At 42.4% G+C, this 23,314-nt stretch overlaps 1 protein-coding gene across 5 annotated transcripts in view; it reads left to right on the top strand.

Moving 5' to 3' along the window:
- The window catches only part of LOC124788337 (complexin), a 723,750-nt gene that overhangs the window by 692,150 nt on the left and 8,286 nt on the right, over positions 1-23,314 (top strand). For 4 of the 5 annotated variants that reach the window (XM_047255595.1, XM_047255594.1, XM_047255591.1 and 1 more), the window contains exon 3: positions 8,078-8,216. In XM_047255595.1, the coding sequence (XP_047111551.1) occupies positions 8,078-8,216 (139 nt within the window). The remainder of the gene's footprint in view (positions 1-8,077; positions 8,217-23,314) is intronic. The other variant, XM_047255593.1, reaches the window with a different exon arrangement.

The following is a 23,314-nucleotide window of genomic DNA, read 5'->3' as shown; positions in this document are numbered from 1 at the left end:
CGTTACGTGGTCGTTCCATCTCATGTCACTTTGCAACGTTACGGCCAAATACTTAATCGACGTGGTAGTTTCAAGCAGCACACCGTTAACACTGTATTCTATCATTACATTCGCTATCTCATATATTTTCCAAATTTAGAGAAGGCTTCCATTTATCACAAATGGTTCAAATGGCTCTGAGCACTATGGGACTTAACATCTGAGGTCATCAGTCCCCTAGAACTTAGAACTACTTAAACCTAACTAACCTAAGGACATCACCCACATCCATGCCCGAGGCAGGATTCGAACCTGCGACCGTAGCGGTCGCGCGGATCCAGACTGTAGCGCCTAGAAACGCTCGGCCACATCGGCCGGCCCATTTATCACACCTTTCCCGTATATTGCAACATCATCAGCAAACAGTGCCAGATTGCCGCTTATCCTGTCAGCCGTGTTCTGTGATAAAAATGAATTACAACAATTAGCAGTTAAGTAAAGTCCTAAATTATTAAGCTCTACAGTAATATAGATTCATTTCCCAGAAAATAGATCAGAGACGAGATCTGGCTACAGATGTATAACGTAGAAGTCACAGGCACATGTGCTTAATGTAGGTGCAACGAAAATGCATTTATCAAAACTAGACATGATTGTCTTAATGGGATTTCCGCGATCGATCTTTAAATAAAAATATGGCATTTCAGTTTTGATCGCTATTTTTTGTATTCCATAATTATTGAAATGCCATATTTTTATGAAAATGCATTTTGCGTAGCTACGTATTTAAACAACAGTAATCATTCATCAAGAAGCTATCGAAAATTATATTGCGTGTTTGCTTTCAGCTTATAGCCAAAAATCCGTACAATGAAGATGATTCCTCGTATCTGCAATCACTGAATTCAGACTTCAACAGAAAACTTATTCAAACACGTAGATCAGAGAATAATTTGAGAACGACAGCTCCACATACTAAAGCAAGTAGAAAGTACATCGCTATCATTTATCTCACAGAACACATCATTAATACACCGTAACATTGTGTATTGTGCTGGAAAACATGTCTTCCAGAACAGCATCCAGCGACTTCCTTTCAGGACCTGTAATCGTAATCCACGTAAAGAACAGAATTCATATTGATAATGATCTGCAATGTTAGCATATGATTAACTCATGTAACTGTTCGTGTTACATATGAATATAGATGTACCGAGGCCTGCAGCAACAAGTGTGAGCAAGATTGCGGCAAGACAACATAAAACTACGTTACATAAGATAATAAATGAAATTATTGTAACGGAACAAAGCAAGTCAGTCATATATATACAATCACTGAATTGCTTTGTTCCGTTGTATATATATATATATATATATATATATATATATATATATATATATATATATAGTTCTCAAAACGGTGCAGACATTAACAAACTCCAATGAGTTCTCAGCGTAGTTAATGCAAATAAGTTTCTCGAACAGAGTAAGGAAACCACATTATTTTCATTACACGGCTTCTAGTAAGACAGTAAATTATTAATAATGAAGGAGAGGATGATAAGTTCGAATCTACCATACGACGGATTGAAAAGATATAATTTGACCCTACATCAGCTTCCATTTCACGAAAGTGAGCGAGCTATGAAACTTCACCGCGTGGTGTACTCTCAAGATAATTGTGCAGATATTTGGAATCCACGATTGAAATAACTTAATAATAGCCTGTTAGATACCACGTCAAGTAACTGAAAAGATCTCATCCATTAACTTCATCATTGCAATAATTCTGAACAAGCTCGCATCGACACCAGACAAAGTAAGAAGCAGCACAGGCCAGACAGCCTTGAATTCAACACCAGACAACACCAGAAACAGACACTACACACAGAATCCAGACACAGAACAGTAGAAACTCATTCTAAACCATATAGTTTCGTGTTTCGAAATTTGCGAATTTTTCCCATTGACTGATAGCCCAGCGGAACTTCAGAGATACAAAATGCTTGGGTGGAGATGCAATGAAGTCGCTCAAAGAACTTGTTTCGACTAATCGAATCTGATCACATCACGAACATGCAAAGCATTCCAAACATAAACTCGAGATTTAAAAAAATCAAAAATATTTCGGGCAGAAAATGAATGTGCAAACGAAGAGGCAACCTTCAAGATCATTCACTCATAGAGCAAAAGGCTGGCCCTGCCACGCTTCCCTCGGGCACTACTGGCGATACTTTTGTCTAGGATGAACAGTCACCAGGACAACGTGTTGGATCCTATTACTTAAAAGTTCTTCAAGCCACTCACATACGTATATGAGAATATATTCCTTATGCTCGGTCTTTGTTTAAAGATCTGTCGTGCCTCAATGTCTCAAATGCTTTCCGGAAATTTGCCTGTTGTCTGTCATCCATGGTTCGCAGGAAATTGTGTGAAGCCGGCCGGTGTGGCCGTGCGGTTCTAAGCGCGTCGTTTTGGAACCGCGTGACCACTCCGGTCGCAGGTTCGAATCCTGCCTCGGGCATGGATGTGTGTGATGTCCTTAGGTTAGTTAGGTTTAAGTAGTTCTAAGTTCTAGGGGACTGATGACCTCAGAAGTTAAGTCCCACAGTGCTCAGAGCCATTTCAACCATTTTTTTTTTTTTTTAAATTGTGTGAAAAAACGATAAGCTGTCTTTCGCACGGGAACGCTTCACAAATCCCTGTTGATTTTGAATAGAAGCTTTTCTCTCAGAATCTACGTTAAGTATATTAGTCTAATTTTACAGGTTCGTCTTTTTCCCTTCTTACACTCCTGGAAATTGAAATAAGAACACCGTGAATTCATTGTCCCAGAAAGGGGAAACTTTATTGACACATTCCTGGGGTCAGATACATCACATGATCACACTGACAGAACCACAGGCACATAGACACAGGCAACAGAGCATGCACAATGTCGGCACTAGTACAGTGTATATCCACCTTTCGCAGCAATGCAGGCTGCTATTCTCCCATGGAGACGATCGTAGAGATGCTGGATGTAGTCCTGTGGAACGGCTTGCCATGCCATTTCCACCTGGCGCCTCAGTTGGACCAGCGTTCGTGCTGGACGTGCAGACCGCGTGAGACGACGCTTCATCCAGTCCCAAACATGCTCAATGGGGGACAGATCCGGAGATCTTGCTGGCCAGGGTAGTTGACTTACACCTTCTAGAGCACGTTGGGTGGCACGGGATACATGCGGACGTGCATTGTCCTGTTGGAACAGCAAGTTCCCATGCCGGTCTAGGAATGGTAGAACGATGGGTTCGACGACGGTTTGGATGTACAGTGCACTATTCAGTGTCCCCTCGACGATCACCAGTGGTGTACGCCCAGTGTAGGAGATCGCTCCCCACACCATGATGCCGGGTGTTGGCCCTGTGGGCCTCGGTCGTATGCAGTCCTGATTGTGGCGCTCACCTGCACGGCGCCAAACACGCATACGACCATCATTGGCACCAAGGCAGAAGCGACTCTCATCGCTGAAGACGACACGTCTCCATTCGTCCCTCCATTCACGCCTGTCGCGACACCACTGGAGGCGGGCTGCACGATGTTGGGGCGTGAGCGGAAGACGGCCTAACGGTGTGCGGGACCGTAGCCCAGCTTCATGGAGACGGTTGCGAATGGTCCTCGCCGATACCCCAGGAGCAACAGTGTCCCTAATTTGCTGGGAAGTGGCGGTGCGGTCCCCTACGGCACTGCGTAGGATCCTACGGTCTTGGCGTGCATCCGTGCGTCGCTGCGGTCCGGTCCCAGGTCGACGGGCACGTGCACCTTCCGCCGACCACTGGCGACAACATCGATGTACTGTGGAGACCTCACGCCCCACGTGTTGAGCAATTCGGCGGTACGTCCACCCGGCCTCCCGCATGCCCACTATACGCCCTCGCTCAAAGTCCGTCAACTGCACATACGGTTCACGTCCACGCTGTCGCGGCATGCTACCAGCGTTAAAGACTGCGATGGAGCTCCGTATGCCACGGCAAACTGGCTGACACTGACGGCGGCGGTGCACAAATGCTGCGCAGCTAGCGCCATTCGACGGCCAACACCGTGGTTCCTGGTGTGTCCGCTGTGCCGTGCGTGTGATCATTGCTTGTACAGCCCTCTCGCAGTGTCCGGAGCAAGTATGGTGGGTCTGACACACCGGTGTCAATGTGTTCTTTTTTCCATTTCCAGGAGTATATTTTCGGAAGTCACATGCCCGTTTTTCCGGACGCTTCTGATTCATCGCTGTGCGAGGGATTCGTGCAAATGCAAGCCAAGTATGGGGTCAATGGGGAAGAGTACTCTCTGTAAAACCGAAATGATTTTCCATCTCGACCTGACAAATTATTCGTTTTCAACACTTTAAGCTGCTTTTCAGAGTCAGGGATGGCTATTTCTATGCCCTCAATAATCAACACGACAGAACTCTGAATTCAAAATTATTTGGCCCTTTGTTAGAACATGTTGGTTTCATTACTCCTCGCTAGTTGCCCTCGAGAACGTAAAATATTTTCCAATTAGAATGATGCCTGTTGTGATACTTTTATCTCCACTGTCATAAAGCTTTCTGGACACAATATCCTTCTCTATTACACACTGTAAAATAAATATATATCTACAAGGCCCTATGATATGTAACGTCCCGTCTTCAACAGTCAGTGTTGAATTATAAACAGAGGTAAACTCCATTGTAGGCACATTACAGATTGGTCTATTTTGTTATAAAGGTACCGCCATCTACGTCATTGTAGCAGACAGTTGTCTGTTATGAAATATATGGCATTTAGTAATACCTCGGACCGCCTATTGGTTCCGTATCTCAAATTCCTTACTCTAAGATCCTTGCCGATTGAATTATTTTGACCCCAGTGATCTGGAACACTGCGTGTAGGATCCTCTGTTGACATAGTAATTTTTACCTTAATGATTTAGAAATTACGTGTAAACAAGCTTCTGTCGTTGTGGTATTCAGTTCGAAAACTAGTCGAAGCTAGTATTTGAACTTGCGTACTGCAGTCAGGTTTAGGTTTCCCTGTAAAACTCTTCTCTGCACACACACACACACACACACACACACACACACACACACACACACACACGCGCGCGCGCGCACACACACACACACACGGGGGCGCCCCCCCCCACACACACACATACACACACATTCAAACACTCACATTCATACAGTTCCCTTCCCACCATCACCCAAACTGTACCAGTATCTCTTCATTAGTTATCTGAGCCCCCATCAAACCCCCATCATCCTTCTGTAGCGTCACATGTCAGAAGCTTCTATTCTCTTTTGTCAGGACTGTTTATCTTCCATGTTTCACTTGCATAGATGGCTACTCTCCAGAGAACTGACTTCATGAAATACTTCCTAACACTTAAATTTATATTAGATGTTAGCAAATTTCTCCTCGAAACAGTTTCTTTGCTATTGCCTGTCTGCATTTTATACCTTAACTTCTTCTATCGTCAGTTATTTTGCTATCCAAATAGCAAAACTTACCTGCTACTTTTAGTGTCTTATTTCGTTATCTAATTCCCTCAGAATCACCTGATTTAATTTGTCTACACTCCGTTATCCTTATTTTACATTTGTTGATATTCATTTTATAATCTCTTGTGAAGACACTATACAGTTCGTTCAGCTGATCTTCCAAGACTTCTGCCGTCTCTGTCAGAATTGCAGTTTCATTAACAATCCTAATGTTATTAATTTTTTTCTCTGAATTTGAATTCCCTTTCCAATTTTCTCATTTGTGCCTTTAATGCATGCTGAGTTAGTCAGTTAGTTAGATTCATGTTAAACGGATCACTTTGTACGATAAATCGTAATGATTTGGAACAAGTCATTTGACATTCACATCGCAAATCAATTCGTGAACTTGGCTACACCCTGAACGTTTAGAGGGTTTTTTCTAATGTACAGATGTGAGTTAGTAATTTTATCCATCACGTTGTATACATTACAATAGAAATTTTCCACGGAATAAAAGAAGTCGTCGACAAGAAACCTGTTCAGTTTCTTTTCAAATTTTACTCTACTGTCAGACATTTTATTTCACGAAGTAAACGATCAAAAATTTTTGTTGTAGCATTGTGCACCCCTTTTTGTGCTAAACACATCCTTAGCGTGTGGAATGTCACTTTTTCTTTCGATAATTATATATATATATATATATATATATATATATATATATATATATATATATGAAGTTTGCTCTCTAAGTAGACAACAAACTTCATGAGGGAATAAATACGACTATACCGTGAAACAGTAGTCAGAATGTCCCACTCCTTAAAGAGATGTCCACAAGATGATCGTGGGTAAGCACCACATATTAGTCATTCAGCACATTTATGAAAGATAAACACTTTCTTTCTTGAAGAGGAGTTACCCCAGAACATTCGATATGACATTTCTGAATGGAAATACGCAAAATATGTCAACTTAATGATTTGTCACTCTCCAGGATTGTCAGGGATTCTAAGTGGAAATGTGGTTCAACTAAGTTCTTTTTGGAGTTCCTAAACGTGTTTCTTTTTTCAGTTTAAATTCTAGTCAATATGGACACCTAAGAATTTAAAGTTATTATTTTCCGCGATGTATTACACTTATCACTGATTTAGTACTCCTAGATGTGCAGAACTGAATATATTGTGTCTTTTTTAATATTGGAGGTGAGACCTTTCGCAGAAAACCATTCAATGATACTTTTAAGAACATTGTTTAACATTTTTTGTGTATCTGTATTTATGCTTGGATTGATTACAATACTAGTGTCATCTACAAAATGACCTAAATCTGCTTATTTCACTACTGAATGTGCAGAACGAAGGACATTGGGGATAGGTTGCAACCAGTCCCATTTCCTTCTCAACCACTGTTTCCCTTTCATGTCCTTCTAATACCATAACTAAACTACTAGACATTAAAACTGCTACACCACGAAGATGACGTGCTACAGACGCGAAATTTAACCGACATGGAAGAAGTTGCTGTGATATGCAAATGATTAGCTTTTCAGAGCATCCACACAAGGTTGGCGCCGGTGGCGACACCTACAACTTGCTGACATGAGGAAAGTTTCCAACCGATTTCTCATACACAAACAGCAGTTGACCGGCATTGCCTGGTAAAACGTTGTTGTGATTCCCAGTGTAAGGAGGAGAAATGCGTACCATCACGTTTCCGACTTTGATAAAGGTCGGAGTGTACCCTACCGCGATTGCGGTTTATCGTATCGTGACATTGCTGCTCGCGTTGGTCGAGATCCAATGACTGTTAGCAGAATATGGAATCGGTGGGTTCAGGAGGGTAATACGGAACGACGTGCTGGATCCCAACGGCCTCGTATCACTAGCAGTCGAGATGACAGACATTGTATCCGCATGGCTGTAACGGATCGTGCAGCCACGTCTCGATCCCTGAGTCAACATATGGGAACGTTTGCAAGACAACAACCATCTGCACGAACAGTTCGACGACGTTTGCAGCAGCATGGACTATCAACCCGGAGACCATGGGTGCGTTTACCCTTAACGCTGCATCACAGACAGGAGCGCCAGCGATGCAGGTGCTGTACGGGCACTTCTGCCCTGGCCAGCACATTCTCCAGATCTCTCACCAATAGAAATCGTCTGGTCAATGGTGGCCTAGCAACTGGCTCACCACAATACGCCAGTCACTACTCTTTATGAACTGTGGTATCGTGTTGAAGCTGCATGGGCAGCCGTACCTGTACACGCCATCCAAGCTCTATATGACTCAATGCCCATGTGTATCAAGGCCGTTATTACGGCCAGACGTGGCTGTTCTGGGTACTCATTTCTCATTATCTGTGCACCCAAATTGCTTGAAAGTGTAATCACATGTCAGTTCTAGTATAATATATTTGTCCAATGAATACCGGTTTATCATCTGCATTTCTTTTTGGCGTAGCAATTTTAATGGCCAGTAGTGTACTTTACACCTGCACCTTCAAAATTTCAGAGTGTGTGAATAATGTGTGACTGTTCTGCCCTGCTGTCTTGCTTAGTACAGTCTTTGAATGCGTGATGTTGTTTGATGTTACAGTACAACATAAAGAAGAAGGAAGAGGTGCAAGAGATACCTCAGGAAGAGCCGAATCCGCTAATGCGGAAGAAGAAGACGCCCGAAGAGTTGGCCCGTGAGGCGGAGGCTGAGGAAGAGGACGACTTCACGAGTAAGACAGGTTCAGACGCGAGCACCCCCCCGCCTCGCCACGCTACGCTAAGTCACGCTACGCTATGCTATGCTACGCTAAGCTAAGCTATTGCGCTGACGCTTCAGTTCGCTGCTAGCTGCCAGTTGCAAGCGCCTGTGTGCCGACTGCAGAGCAACGCAAGCCGCTGGCGCCGACCTCACCGCACGACACAGCACGGGCAACGCCAGCAGAGGACTCCGTGTGCTGCCCGCTCGCTTCCCTCAGCTTCCAGGTCTCCTGGGCTGCGACTGGCTGTCACGAGCAACTAATAGAGCCACACACGTCCAACCGCTGAACTGCTTCGCAGACAATTTCTCGCACGTCGCAACGCAGCACACTGACACATGTACATACATCCCAACAGCTTCTCCATTTTAGTTTCCCTATAGTTAAAACACTTACGCACTGTCCACAGCAGATGAATGCAGCTGTGTTGTACATGAATACCAACACTGAATATAGAGCTATTATAAACACTGTTATTGCACTTTGTAACACTGCATTTTACAGTAGACGTAGGTGGAATGGGAACCCTGGTTACTACAGAGTTAGGGACAAACAGAACAAGCTGTAAGTGATGAAGTACGCTACATGATCAAAAGTATGTGGACACCTATTAGTGGACGTTAATATGAAGTGTGTGCGCCCTCTGCCATTAACACTGCTTGAACTCTGCTGGAGACACTTTACCAGCTACCTGAACGTCTGTGAAGGAGTGACAGTGCATTTCTCCTCAAAAGCTGATACCTGACAATGTAGTCATGTTGGACGCTGGAGACTGGTGCTAAGTACACTTGTAACTCATCTCAATGTGGTTCCATTGGGTTCAGTGTGCACTGTCATGTTAAGGGGGGTAGGACGTCAAACGGCCGACTTGGAGCAGGAGAGTCACCACAGGACATTTTAATTTCTGCTGTCTATACTTTTACAAATAAATTCATAAAACTTTGTCACCATGACCAGGAAGGATAGATGACTCACACTCATCGCAGTAGAAGTTCAAAAACGTAGCAAAATACCTTTTTCTATATGTGAAATTTCATCATTTTTTCACTTATTACTGGCTGCATTTGTTGCTGTAGGTACTTTTCTTCCTAAATAAGAGAGATTCTTCGATGAATTTGTCATAGCATACAAACCGTAGTTGCAGGTGTATGAAACTCTAGAATTTTCCAAATCTATTAAAAAACTGTGGAAAAAATTGAGATAATGAACTATAAAACTTGAGTTTTTTCTAAACATGAAGTTTAAAATGTAACAGTTCATACATTTTTTCATAAATTAAATAACTTCTAGCGTTTCATACACCTCTAACCATAGTTTATATGCTGTACAAAAGTCATCGAAGAATCTCTCTTACTTAGGAAGAAAAGTGTACCTATAGCAACAAATGCAGCCAGTAGTAAGTGAAAAAATGATGAAATTTCACATTTAAAAAAATGTGTTTTGTTACGTTTTTGAGCTTCCACTGCTATGAGTATAAATTCTGAATCCTTCCTGGTCATGCTGTTAAAGTTTTATGAATTTGTTTGTAAAATTATAGACAGTGGAAATTAAAATGTCCTGTGGTGCCTTTCCTGCTCCAAGTCGGCCTGTTTGACGTCCTTAATACAAACAATCATCGTCTTCGATCTGTTCTTTTGCTGTACACAGTACACAATCTTGTGAGATGTGCTCATATCTTTCCACAGTTGGCGTTTTCTTAAGAGAAATAACAGAGTCACTTTTTAACCACGAAAACCACCTTTCCGTAACACCACCTCCCCCATATTTCACTTCCGTTGATTTCATGCGATTTTTACAACTATCCTGTGCAATAAATGATATTCTGTGTCCGCCAGTGCATGAGGTCTACCAGGTCTTGGTGTAAGTGTGGTTGTTGCTTCGCTTTTTCAACCCGCAACCACAACCCCAGCAGTCTACTTCGACAGATTTAGGAGGGCTGAAATGTCTTACGGATTTCTTACTCGGGCGACATTAAATAACCATATTAAATAAAAGCAATGTCTCGGGTGGGCATTTTCATGTTGATCCAAAAACAATCATCGTCTCCAACCATACCGTTTACTGTAGGCTGCACACAACGTTGTCAGATGTGCCCATATCTTCAGTATTTGGCGTTTTCTTAAGAGTAGTAACGGGACGACACCCTAATCACGAAAATCACCTACCCGTAACACCACCTCCTGCAAACTTCACTGTTGGCATTACACCTAATGGCACAAAATCGCGAGTGAGTCCTCCTGGTGATTTCATGCGTTTCCACAACCACGCTGTACAGCGCTCTACAGTCCGTTTACGTCAGTGCAGCCGTCTGCCTGGTCTTGCTTAGTCGTGGCTGTTACTTGGCACTTTCAACTGTTCAAAAAATTTTCAAATGTGTGTGAAATCTTAGGGGACTTAACTACTAAGGTCATCAGTCCCTAAGCTTACACACTACTTAACCTAAATTATCCTAAGGACAAACACACACGCCCATGCCCGAGGGAGGACGAACCTCTGCCGGGACCAGCCACACAGTCCATGACTGCAGCGCCTGAGACCGCTCGGCTAATCTCGCGCGGCCATTTTCAACTCACAGCCACATCTCCAAGAGTCGACTTTGACTGCTTTAGGACTGAAATGCCCCTGATGGACTTGTTACTCGGGCGACATTAAGTAACTAGTCAATTTTTGAAGTCACTGACCTCTTCTGGCGGAACCATTCCTCTGTTACTCCTAACAACGCAGTATTCACAACGTCGTTTCACTCTGGCGAGTCCTCCTCTGACGATATCTAGTCATAAATTTCGCATCGCATAGGAATGTCCGTTTACTTTTGATCAGCTGGTGTAATGGAAAGGAAAGTATGAAAAAGAGAAAGTGATAAAGTACTAAACAAAAAAAAAACATAAAAACCGTTGAAACAATCCAGAAATACTGAAATAATTCAAAATTTTTGGGTTACTCTAACCTAAGTTTTCTTGCCCAAACACGTGTGTCATCATCAATGTGTTATTATTTTAGAATAAAATGTTCAAATGTGTGTGAAATCTTATGGGAACTAACTGCTAAGGTTATCAGTCCCTAAGCTTACACACTAAATTATCCTAAGGGCCAACACACACACCCATGCCCGAGGGAGGACTCGAACCTTCGCCGGGGCCAGCCGCACAGTCCATGACTGCAGCGCCTGAGACAGCTCGGCTAATCCCGCACGGCTATTATTTTAGAAAATACAACGTGTTTTATAAAAACAGTTGCGAATGAAAATTACGCCTTATTACTTTATTATCTTCGTTACCAGTCGGTTAAGCTTCATTAACTGCCCTGTGCGTGGTGGATCAATGATTCAATTATTTTCTTTGAACTCGCATCCACAGCTACTATGAGTGACTAAATGACGCCTGTAAATATTAAATTTTATTTTATTTTGCACTATTGCAACTTTCTGTCTTGAACGGTTTCCAGTTAACCTCTGGAGGAGGGAAGGAGGGGGGGGGGGGGGAGAAATTGAACCACTGAACCGCACGACCACTCTGGCTCCAGTGTGGGGCGGCGGTGGATTGGGTGGACTGCTGTGGTCTGCTGTGGGGTTGTGAACCCGTGGGAGGGAACCACATGCGTTAAACCAAATAAAAGTGTTAGTAATTTGTATGTTGTCAACGGAAAAGGAAATTATACAGTTGCCTAGTACATGTCTGGTTCTTTTGGCCTGAGTGAGAGATTAAATCATACATTAAATATTCTACACAGGATCCTAAATACAGGTGCATTAACACATTACAAATGTTTGTCAACAATCTGAGCAAGTTTCCAACCGACACAAATGAAAAACGAGAGCTCCTACACCGTTATGCCACAGAAGGTAGCAACCAATGTCGAGCGCCTCGCCAGGGTCGAGTGGGGCACTTTAAAGGTATGACGGAGGAGACACTAGTTGTTCTGCGTCTCGTTGCGGTGCGTCCTTGCAGTCTTTGTAACAAGTCTGAAGATGATGTGACGGACCACTCAGCAGCTCTGCTAGAATGACGTCAACGAGCTTAAGATAATTTCTTGTGTATGCAGACGCTATTAATTGTTCGCTATCCACTCTTCAGTACCATCTGAGGCAGAAGATTCTTCCGTTTTTGCGTCAAGTAATACATTATTATGTGCAAGACTGAATCCACTACTAGTCGTTCAAAATTTTTACCTCATACCAGTTCGTTGGTGATCGTATCTCGCCTCCACATTTCATTACATTTTACATAGGTTCTAAAATGTAACCTTAGGTGGTTCCCGTTAGTCCACAGGTGTCATATTTTTTCTTTATACAGCGAAGATGGATTGCTGACCGACTCATATGGCGCAGTGGTCAAACACTAGGGCTATATTCTGGAGGACGAAGGTTCAAATTCCCATGCAGACAACCATATTTAGATTTTCCGTGATTTCCCGAAATCTCTAAAGGTGAATGGTTCGATGGTTCCCAGCATGTACTCCATATAGGTCTATAATGACCTCATCGCCGACAGGACGTTAAACTCTAATCTTCTTTAAGTTCTGAACATGAGCTGCTCACTAAAAGCAGTTACAGGATGATAAAGGATGCAGAGTACTTTGGTGGACTATGCCTGTCTTTTCGAGGGTAAGTGTCATGATACGCACTCACACTAAAAGCATGATGAAAAGGATGATGAATGTAGTGAATGGTTCAAATGGCTCTGAGCACTATGGGACTCAACTTCTGAGGTCATTAGTCCCCTAGAACTTAGAACTAGTTAATCCTAACTAACGTAAGGGCATCACACACATCCATGCCCGAGGCAGGATTCGAACCTGCGACCGTAACGGTCTCGCGGTTCCAGACTGCAGCGCCTAGAACTGCACGGCCACTTCGGCCGGCAATGTAGCGAAGTTGGCAAGTGCCTTTAGGTTCAAAAAGTCACGAGATATGGGAGGCATCCTGGAAAGAAGGAAGATTATGGTTTAACGTTTAACGTCGACATCGAGGTAATTAGAGGCGGAGCACCAGCTAGGAAAAATTCAAGGATGGGGAGGAAATCGACTGTGCCCTTCTTAGAGAACCATACCGGCATTTGGCTGGGGTGATGGAGGGAAATCACGGGAAACCTAAATATGTATGGCCGGACGCGGATTTGAACCGTCGTCCTCCCAAATGTGAATCCAGTGTGCTAACGACTGCACCACCTCGTTCGGTGGCAGACATGCAGGAAGGATAGTGGTGATGTTTTTATGTCTTGTTCAGAGCATTGTGACGAGGGTTTTGCAGCTGAATGCTTACAAGCAGACCTCACAGTAGTATCATATTTCCGGAAAATAAGAATGCACTGGTGATAAGGGTAAACAGTTGTTGAAATATGATTGGGCATGAAATCCTACGTACGAAATGCTTGAATTTTATAAAACCAGCAAGGGAACTGAAATTAGCTAGCAAAATATACTCGTTCAGTTGAGGAACAGACACAAAATCGAACTTAAAATCAGATTATGGAACTACGACAGATTGTTAGTGTTCATTTATTCTATAGGCAAAAATAATATTTCTTATACGGAAGCTACCTATCAGACGTCTACAATACACAAACTCTCCATAGCTTCACAAGTTCCTGAACGCTTGCCGAATCTCACAACTTTCTGGAGCCATAGAGAGTCGCAAACATTGCTATGAGGGACGTGCAATAGGTAATACAACACTTTTTTTTTTCTCATCCGAAACAGTGCGGAATGTGTAGTGGGACGTCGTGGAATATTCCCGCTTCAGCTCCTATAGTTTCATGAAGTTCCGATAGGTGGCGACGCCATACGTAGCTTTCAAAATGACATCTGTAATGGAGGTGCGCTCCAAACAGAAACCTGTCTTCTTGCGGGAAAACCAGAGCACCGCCGATCTTTCTTCATAGGCACTTGTACAACGTCTACGGAAACCTAGCAGTGAACAAATGCACGGTGAGTCGTTGAGCTAGGCGTCTGTCATCACTGGAACAAGCTCGCGCAAACCTGTCCGGTCTCCTGCGTACCCTCAGGAAATAGAGGAAACGACTTCAGCATGTCCCTCACCAGAAAAATGCAAACAAACCTTTCCTTTCCATGACAACGCAAGGCCTTGAAGAAGTCTGAGTACCCGAGAGGAGCTTACAAAACTTCATTGGACTGTTCTTCCCCATCCATTCCACATCCCGGATCTCGCACCTTCCGATTTCCATTTGTTTGGCCTAATGAAGGATGCACTCCGCAGGGATCAGTACGTAGATGATGGGGAGGTTAGTGATGAAGAAGACTTTGGCTCCGACGCCGATCAGTAGAATGGTACCATGCTGGCATACAGGCCCTCCCAGTAAGGTGGCGTAAGGCCGTCGCATTGAACGAAGAATATGTGAAAAATAGGAAAAACAGGAAATTTGTGGTAAGTTCCTATGGGACCAATCTGCTGATGTCATCTGTCCATAGGCTTACGCACTACTTAATCTAACTTTTGCTAAGGGCAACACACACACCCATGCCCGAGGGAGGACGCGAACCTCTCACGGGGAGAGCCGCGTGAACCGTTGCAAAACGCTTAAGACCGTGCGGCTACCCCACGCGGCGAAAAATAGGGTTTTTTAGCCAAGAGAATGGACAAGAATTTGGTTTACTGGAACCTCGAATAAAATAAATCCGCTTTCAGATAAAAATTTGAGGTTTTACTTCTTGATGCCCTCGTACACTCATCGTTGTAAAACAACTATTTATTACTAACATTTCCTCACAAGAAGCAATCACACAGCTACAGACTAAAAAAAAAAAACAGCGAGAGTAAGCTGACACAATAAACCCACTGTGCTCTGAAAAATAAGTTACTTAAAAAATCTTAGAAACTGTGAGATAAATAGATCTTTTCAATTGCATTTCCAGCTTTTCACTTGGAGAAATGTAATGTCCTCGAGTGAAACGTCTATTCGGCCAACATGTTACCACCTCATTAGTTATCTGTTCTACCCACCTAATCTTCAGCATTTTACCATAGCACCACATTTCAAAAGCTTGTATTCTGTTCCTTTGTGAAATGTTTGTCGTCTGTGTTCCACTTCCTTATGCGCTTTCACTCCACACAAATACCTTTGGAAAAGACTTTCTAATATTTTAATTTCTGCCCCGTGTTATACAGAAATGTTTTTCTTGGCATTGCCAGTCTGCATTCTACATCCCCTTTACGCCGACCGTCTTCAGTTATTTCGCTGGGCAAATATCAGTTTCTATCTACTACTTTCAGTGTTACGTTTCCTAATCTTATTCTCTCAGTATTGTCTTATTTAATTTGTTTTGGGCTTGATGATGTTCACCTTATACCCTCTATTCATGACATCCATTCCGTTCAACTGACCATCCTAGACCTTTGTTGTCTCTGGTGGAATCGACGAACTTAAAAGTTCTTATTTGTTCTCTGTGAACTTTAATTCACTTTCCAAATTTCTCTTCACTTGCTTTTACTGCTTGCTCAATGTACTAACTAAATAACGTGGAGATAGGCTACGACCAAGTCTCAGTCTCTTCTGAACTGTTGCTTTCCTTTCGTACACCTAGCTCTTATAACTGCAATCTGGTTTCTGTACAAGTTCTAGCAAGTTATCGATAACCTTTCGCTCCCTATTCCTGACGCCTTCAGAATTTCAAAGAGTGTTATCCAGTCGACATTATTGACTGGAGGGACTCAGTAGGAGATACACCAGAGAAGAAAAAGTTTTTCTCTCGTCAACGAAATTAAATCATATTAGACACTATATTATCAGTGTATAAACTGTTATGTGATCTATATTCGCAAAAATTAACATTCTGAAAACAAATTTAATTTCAGTTTGTTTGTTTCAATAATATTTTTTTCCAAACAGGAAGCGTGGAAATTTCAGAAAGGAAATGAAGTCAAATGAGCGATTATGCTTTCGAAGACTGAAGTTTAACAAGCTTCAGCAATAATCTCCACATTTTTTTTCTTCGACATAAATTAGTGCAGCTCCGAGCAGCTGATTATTAATTGAACGTCATTCAATGTAAATCTCAGATCTGTTCAGCCCTGTAGAAGACTACGGTGGAAGTCAAGCACGATGTGCAACTTCCATCGCTTCTCACCTCTGAGAGCAGCAGCTGCTTAGATGAAATCCGCAGGTGCTTGCTGTGATTAGGAGAATGAGCAGACTTGTTGTACCTTGCACCTGATTTCGTTTCGAAAAAAGCGATAAATTTGTGTTGTTCATCTGTTCTGTATTTCTCTACCACAATAAAAAAGGAGTGTCTTTATCAGTATGCCTCATACTGGTTTCCTGTTTGTTAATTTCCATCTCTCTTTCGACGAATGAACAGTCAGCGTATAAATAGCTCCATCGAAATAAGTAGAGTTCAGTAACTGTATGCTCCATCGGTACAGTCGATAAATCGATAATAATGGGAATACAAGTAGAACAAATTTCAGTATCCACATCAAGATGTAACGTAGACAAGGTGGCACTTTTACTCACAACAGTTTTCGTTTCAGCACATGGATATACATTTATTTTCTACATTTTTAAGGTTGATTTGATACCCAACATATCGCTCTCTCTCTCTCTCTCTCTCTCTCTCTCTCTCTCTCTCTTTCTTTCTTTCTCCCCCTCTATCTGTCTAGATATCTGTTCCAAACGGGTGCTACTACTCTTTTCATATCTGAACATGTACTAAACCCCACAGACAGCGATAGTTCGTTCACGCTATTCTGTCTAGTCTATATCTGCTCTTTTAGGAGCCAAGTTAACTTATCACCGACGGTTTGATAAGTTTACCACTAGCCTTCCATTCTTCTAGTGTCAGTCTGTCGCGCACTTGTTTCCTGACACACGTTTCTAGTACCTCTTCATTAAGTAATTTATCTTATCGCTTAATTTATAAGATTTTTATGTAGTCCACATTTCAAATGCCTAAAATTACGTTTATTCTACTTTTCTCTTGCTCCACATTTCCCTTTCGCGCAATGCTGTTTACCGTAAGGAAGTTACGGGAACTTCCTATTGAAATATTTCCCTACCATCATTAATTACCTTCTGATGGCGCAATGTTTCTGATACCTTGTATAATCGCCTTTTCTACACAGAAGAATATTTTCGCTTGTTCTTCTTAAGCGTCTTCCATATTTCTGACTTGTACCAACTCACTACTCCGCTGTCTCGAACTGTTCATCACTTTTCTGTTTTCTTTGTTCATTCTAATTTTCTGTGCTGAGAGTTTTGTGCAGTATATTCAAAAGGTATTCGAGATCGACCTTACAGTCGCACAGAAGTCTTCGAAACCATTTAACCTCTCTGTTGTTTTATCCATTTTCGATATTGTGAACTCCGCGGACGTTAATGATAGTTGATGAATAACAAAACCAGCCTCAAATACTTTTGAAATATTTTATTTCAATGCCATAACCGGTTTCGGGCTACCATGCCCATCTTTCAGATGGCTAACATTTCCAATTACACTGATGATTTGGTCAGCGGGATATCGTCTGCTCCTGCACTGAACAACAATATTTAAGTATTTAGAGCCACTCCTTATGTTCTGTCATTAATAAGAACACGCTAATGTGTCTGAATTAATTAAAATTTGAGGTAAACTAGTTGTAAGTGCTTTTGTGTACAACACAAAGGGTATCCATTAAGCAAAGATATAAAGATATCACTCATTTCTTATTGAGCAAAGATGTAAACTAAGCAGAAAATATGTGTGAGAAGTACAAGGTGTAAATAACAGGCAAAAAGGTTGTACTCTAAGGATAAACTTAGTATCAAAGGACTACAGTACTACCTGATTTCGCGGGCCGCGGTGGCCGTGCGGTTCTAGGCGCTTCAGTCCGGAACCGCGGGAACGCTACGGTCGTAGGTTCGAATCCTGCCTCGGGCATGGATGTGTGTGATGTCCTTCGGTTAGTTAGGTTTAAGTAGTTCTAAGTTCTAGGGGACTGATGACCTAAGATGTTAAGTCCCATAGTGCTCAGAGCCATTTTGAACTACCTGATTTCAGTAGCTTTTTCTTAACAACTCACAGCAGAAATATTTCGTTTAAATTTCCACTGCCAACTGTTGAAAACAACCATCTTGCTGATAACATTTTTTTAAAATTTCCGATTCCTTCCTGTAAACAACTTGTAGTATTGTCCTCTACCAGTAAGTTCACCTATAGAGTTCAGATATTTTTCTGTTGTTTACATGTTGCACATCTCACATATATTCCTTATGTATTTTACATTTTTTCTCAGTAAGAAACGAATGATATAAAGAGATCTATTATACCCATTAAACAAAGATATATTTATATGGTTCAAATGGCTGTGAGCACTATGCGACTTAACTTCTGAGGTCATCAGTCGCCTAGAACTTAGAACTAATTAAACCTAACTAACCTAAGGGCATCACACACATCCATGTCCGAGGCAGGATTCGAACCTGCGACCGTAGCGGTCGCTCGGCTCCAGACTGTAGCCCCTAGAACCGCACGGCCACTCCAGCCGGTTATATTTATATCTTTGTTTGATGTATACTCTTTGCATTGTAAACAAAAACACCAAGGCAAGAACAAGTGTGAAGCTCAAACTGAAACTAAGAAAATTATGAAGTCTTCCACAGTGCTTTATTAACAATATGTGTGCTGCCTGCAATACAACAGCTTGTACCGTGTCCTGGAAAACCTTAAAGACCATAGCAAAACGAATCTCCGTCCACTGGAACATGCATCAGCATAAGCAACTGGCTCACCTTGTATGTAAATACATGCGGGCACAGTAGCATGTTTTTATTGCTGAAATAGAATATAAATAAAGTGGCTCTAAATATTCAAATATTCTTATGTAGTGAAGGAGCAGACAATGTGCTGCTGACCAAAAAATCCATGTAAGTGGAAATGAAGATTGGCTTGGGCATAGTAGGCCGAAACTCATTACGGAATTAAAATATTTTAAAAGTATTATTAACTTCATCCTGACACACTTGCGTCTCACTGCACGTTTTCCCATAAAGCAATACAATTACCGTCTCTGTTGGCATTGGAAATTACCGTATCTGATGTTAATCTTAGCAGGCATTCCCACCTGAAACACAACTGCTCCTCTCAAATAGCACGAAACAGGCTGCAGAGCTTGATTCTCCACGAATATACGATATAATGGTGAACTGTTGGTTACGGGACAGCATGTTATACTAAATTAAGTGCTTAGGGCAACGAGAACGCTTTTGATCACCAGTGTCTTCTGAATATATATTCACAGAAAGTGATTAAACTTGTGTAGCTGGAGCACAAAATATGAGTATTGTTTACGCGTTTCCCGTCTACGACGGTAGGCGCCTTAATGTGTCATAGATCTCCCGGCCCTTTATTTCACGCAATTAACGCCACGAAAGATTGACGCAATTTTTCACCTCCAGCTACTAGTGAAACAGCACCCAAGTCCACATAACTGAAACAGGCAATATGTTAGTGACTTTAAGGTTCCATTTGCAGTCTGTTTTCTTTCAATTGCTTCAGACTGACGGACAAATTTCGCATTTGTAAACTGCTCGTGAAATAATATTTACTTTGGAAAGAGTACTACACGCTTGAAACACAAGGCCATGCGCTTTTATCTTCCGTTCGTAGAGTATCCAAAACACTTTGTGTATCAGACGATAAGTAAGGATAAACTTTGAATTCCGTCAGGATATCTGGCTTATTCGAAAAGTAATGACTGTTCAGAAATAAAAAATATGTTCATTACAAAAGCTTTTATTAACGGTTTCAGTTTCCTACAAACTTACTTCCCTTTCCCACGTAGTCACCTTTCACTTCCAAACAATTTTCATAAAATGCACTAGTGTCTTCAGTCCTCTGTATAGATATTCTCCTCTTGGGAACTGAAACAGTATCCTTGAGTTCCTCGTCATCTGCAAATCTTTGTTTACAAACCATTGTTTCAAGCGTGAGAAGAGATAACAGACGCCAGGTGTGATGTCCCTTCTGTGGGCGGGAAGTAGAAAAGTATGAAACGGAAATGCTGAATCTTATTCTTTATACGGGGAACTGTGTGTGGACTGTGGATGCGTGTTGTCATGGTGGAGAGCTACCTGGACCCTGGACAATCTCCCGCGTAATCAGTTCTGGACACTACGTCCCAGTATGGTGAGTGTGTAACACCCCCCCCCCCCCCGTCACTTATCTGGTTCTGGTGTGTGTTCACCCCTGGTAATCGACTAACAGATCAACAGAGAGTGCAAAACTGCCGCAATATCGGATAACGCAAAGAAAGTGACTCCTGATTGAACTGCCATGGCAGTGTTGACATTAATTGAGTCATAATTAACCCCCTTTAATTAAAAATGAGTGCACATTGATGTTATATGCAGCTATTCGACACCAGATGCAAATGTTGAACATAAAATTGATTAAGAAAGTGACTTGCGATTTCAACTGCTTGATTGAAAACGGATGCAGTCGATTAGCACAGATTTATTTTAACTCACGACCTTCAATCACCACATTACATGACTCTCCTAACAGGCAGTGGTAATAAATTGCGTTTGCATGGAGTAAAGCGCGATAAATCAAAGGTAATTCCTATCGACTGACCCAGGGGTAATGCAAAGTGTGAGAACAATTCTACAATACACAGCCCATGAAACCCTCGTGGAAACTTTGCCGACGTGATCCAACAAATTAATCAGTGGCCGGAGCAGGTGCAATATCACCGAATTCAGCGTGGTGGAGCGGTGTCGTTGTGCGGACGTCGGCCAACCTCGTGGTGCTGCAAGGCTGCACTCGTCTATTCACACCTAGCTATCTTGCTCAGTATATAGCTGAACCAAAACTTCCTATCTCCAAGCTCAATCATTCCGTTTGCTAAGTCCTAAACTGCAGAGATGCTCACTCTCTCTCAGGCAAGCTGAGTAAAGAACGCCACGTCCACACTCTAGGCAAGCTGGGAACGGAAGACCTCTACGGGGACTTCTCCCAGCCCGCTCTTCACCTCGGTTTCCCCTCCAGCAAAATCACTTATGCCAATTGCAGCGCAAGTCACGTTAATTATGCGTCACTACCCACTGCCGACCAATGCCTGCTCTGGGAAGTGAACTAACTCCCACAAAATTTCCCTTACTCTCAACTTCTACTATTTAGCTCCTCCCAGGCCATCCATCAAAATTAGCATCTGCACAAAACACCAATTTTTTTGGAATTCTGACTCCCAGGAGAGTACTTCAAATTCCTTGGTCCTATGTTTCCATCGGAGACCGGCGTATTTCATTCTGTCGCTCTTCACCTGATTTAATTCAGACTCTGCAGACCGTGAATTCAGCATGAAGTTGCTACAGTCACGAACACACATATTTTGGCCTCTGATGACCGCTTCACCGTAGCTTTGCGCAGCTTACTTGCATGCTTCACTGAAAATGGGTGGACAGACATTTATCAACAGGTGTACAAGTTCTCCGTCTGCTTCCTGGTACACTAGCATGGGGTCAACTACCCACTCACTGTCACTCATCTTAAGGCAGCTGGAGGCCGTGCCCCGTTACCGCTTTCACAGAGCTTGAGCTGCCCTAAGCTGCCTATTGTTGCTTCCCTTTGCCGCTCCCCAGCTGGCCACGGTCAACTCTGTATACTTCCATGGGATAAACTAGCCTCCAGTAAATCGACGTATTTCCGCAAAGTTTTCATGTCGTGTGAAGTACTTTAAAACCATCACCCGACATTAATTATTCCAATACGTCCATACTGTACCCTCTACAAGATGCATTGTGCCTTGTCAGTCATTTTTGTTCAGCCCTACTATTCGCTCAACGTGAGTTAGGTGATCTTTAATGACTTCATGTAAGGGGCATAGTTCTTGCCATCTTACAAGTGTATCGTAGCGCACATCAGCTGTAATTTTTTACCCATGTCACACAAAAGCAGCAAAATGAACATCTTTCTCATTCCATAAAACTGCAGCCAATACTTTTCGACTCAAGCAGGGAAACACTGAATTTTTCGTTTTTGGCGAAGTTGAATGGCGTCACTGCATTGAATGTTGTTCTGATTCCACAGTGATGTAACAAGATGGGTAAGGAATTCATCGATAGCAGTCTAAATACGATTTCCCATTTGACACTATTTCCACTTTGTGTGGATTGGTAGCATTGTCAGAAACCATCTTGGACCCAGTTTTTCTTTGACAATTGTGGAAACGCTGAAACGTCCAATATAACTAAATTCATAAGTGAGAGCACCAGTTGTCAACCATTGATAAGCATTCAGTTTCTGGGTCACTAATTGCACGATTTTATCGGCGTCCATAGTGGGCCTCTGTGTCCGCCACTTTGGTTTTCATCGCCCAGATTTGTAGGGCCTTTTACAACCTCGACACCAGTTTCTAACCTTCCATTGACTCATTATTGCTGGCACAAAAAGTAGACCCAACTCCTGAAGAATATGAGCTGCTACAGTTCCTTTTCAACACACATACCCAACATCAAATACTTCACAACTGGAGGAAGCAAGATTTTCGAAATCATTTCAGTTTGCAATCACCCAGTCAAAGACTACTAAATAGACTTAGTGAGTTCTATCGCTTCATAAACAATTAATACATGGCACTTCATTCGTTCAGTTTTGTTCTAAGCTGCCAACATTTAAATATATCCATAGGGAACTTACTTTTCGAATAAGCCTAGTAATAAATAGGTAGGAAAATGTTATACTGCGTTATGCATTATAATATATGCTAATATACTAATCCTGGTAGTCCATGATATGGTTCTAATCTTGGGAAGAATTCTTGGACCAGTACACAGAAAGGTGTGGATCTGGCAACGTTAATTATTACATCATCACGGTAGCACAAAGTTGTGCGCACCTGCCGACTGGTGTGGCCGTGCGGTTCTAGGCGCTTCAGTCTGGAACCGCGTGACCGCTACGGTCGCAGGTTCGAATCCTGCCTCGGGCATGGATGTGTGTGATGTCCTTAGGTTAGTTAGGTTCAAGTAGTTCTAAGTTCTAGGGGACTGATGACCTCAGATGTTAAGTCCCATAGTGCTCAGAGCAATTTGAAGCATTTTTGTGCGCACCTCAATGCAGTTGTTTGATGACCCTCCCTCACTTGGAATGAG

Source organism: Schistocerca piceifrons, chromosome 3, assembly GCF_021461385.2.
Source record: "Schistocerca piceifrons isolate TAMUIC-IGC-003096 chromosome 3, iqSchPice1.1, whole genome shotgun sequence".
Taxonomy (NCBI): Eukaryota; Metazoa; Arthropoda; class Insecta; order Orthoptera; family Acrididae; genus Schistocerca; species Schistocerca piceifrons.
Note: the sequence above shows the minus strand (reverse complement) of the source record. Positions and strands in the feature narration are given on the sequence as shown.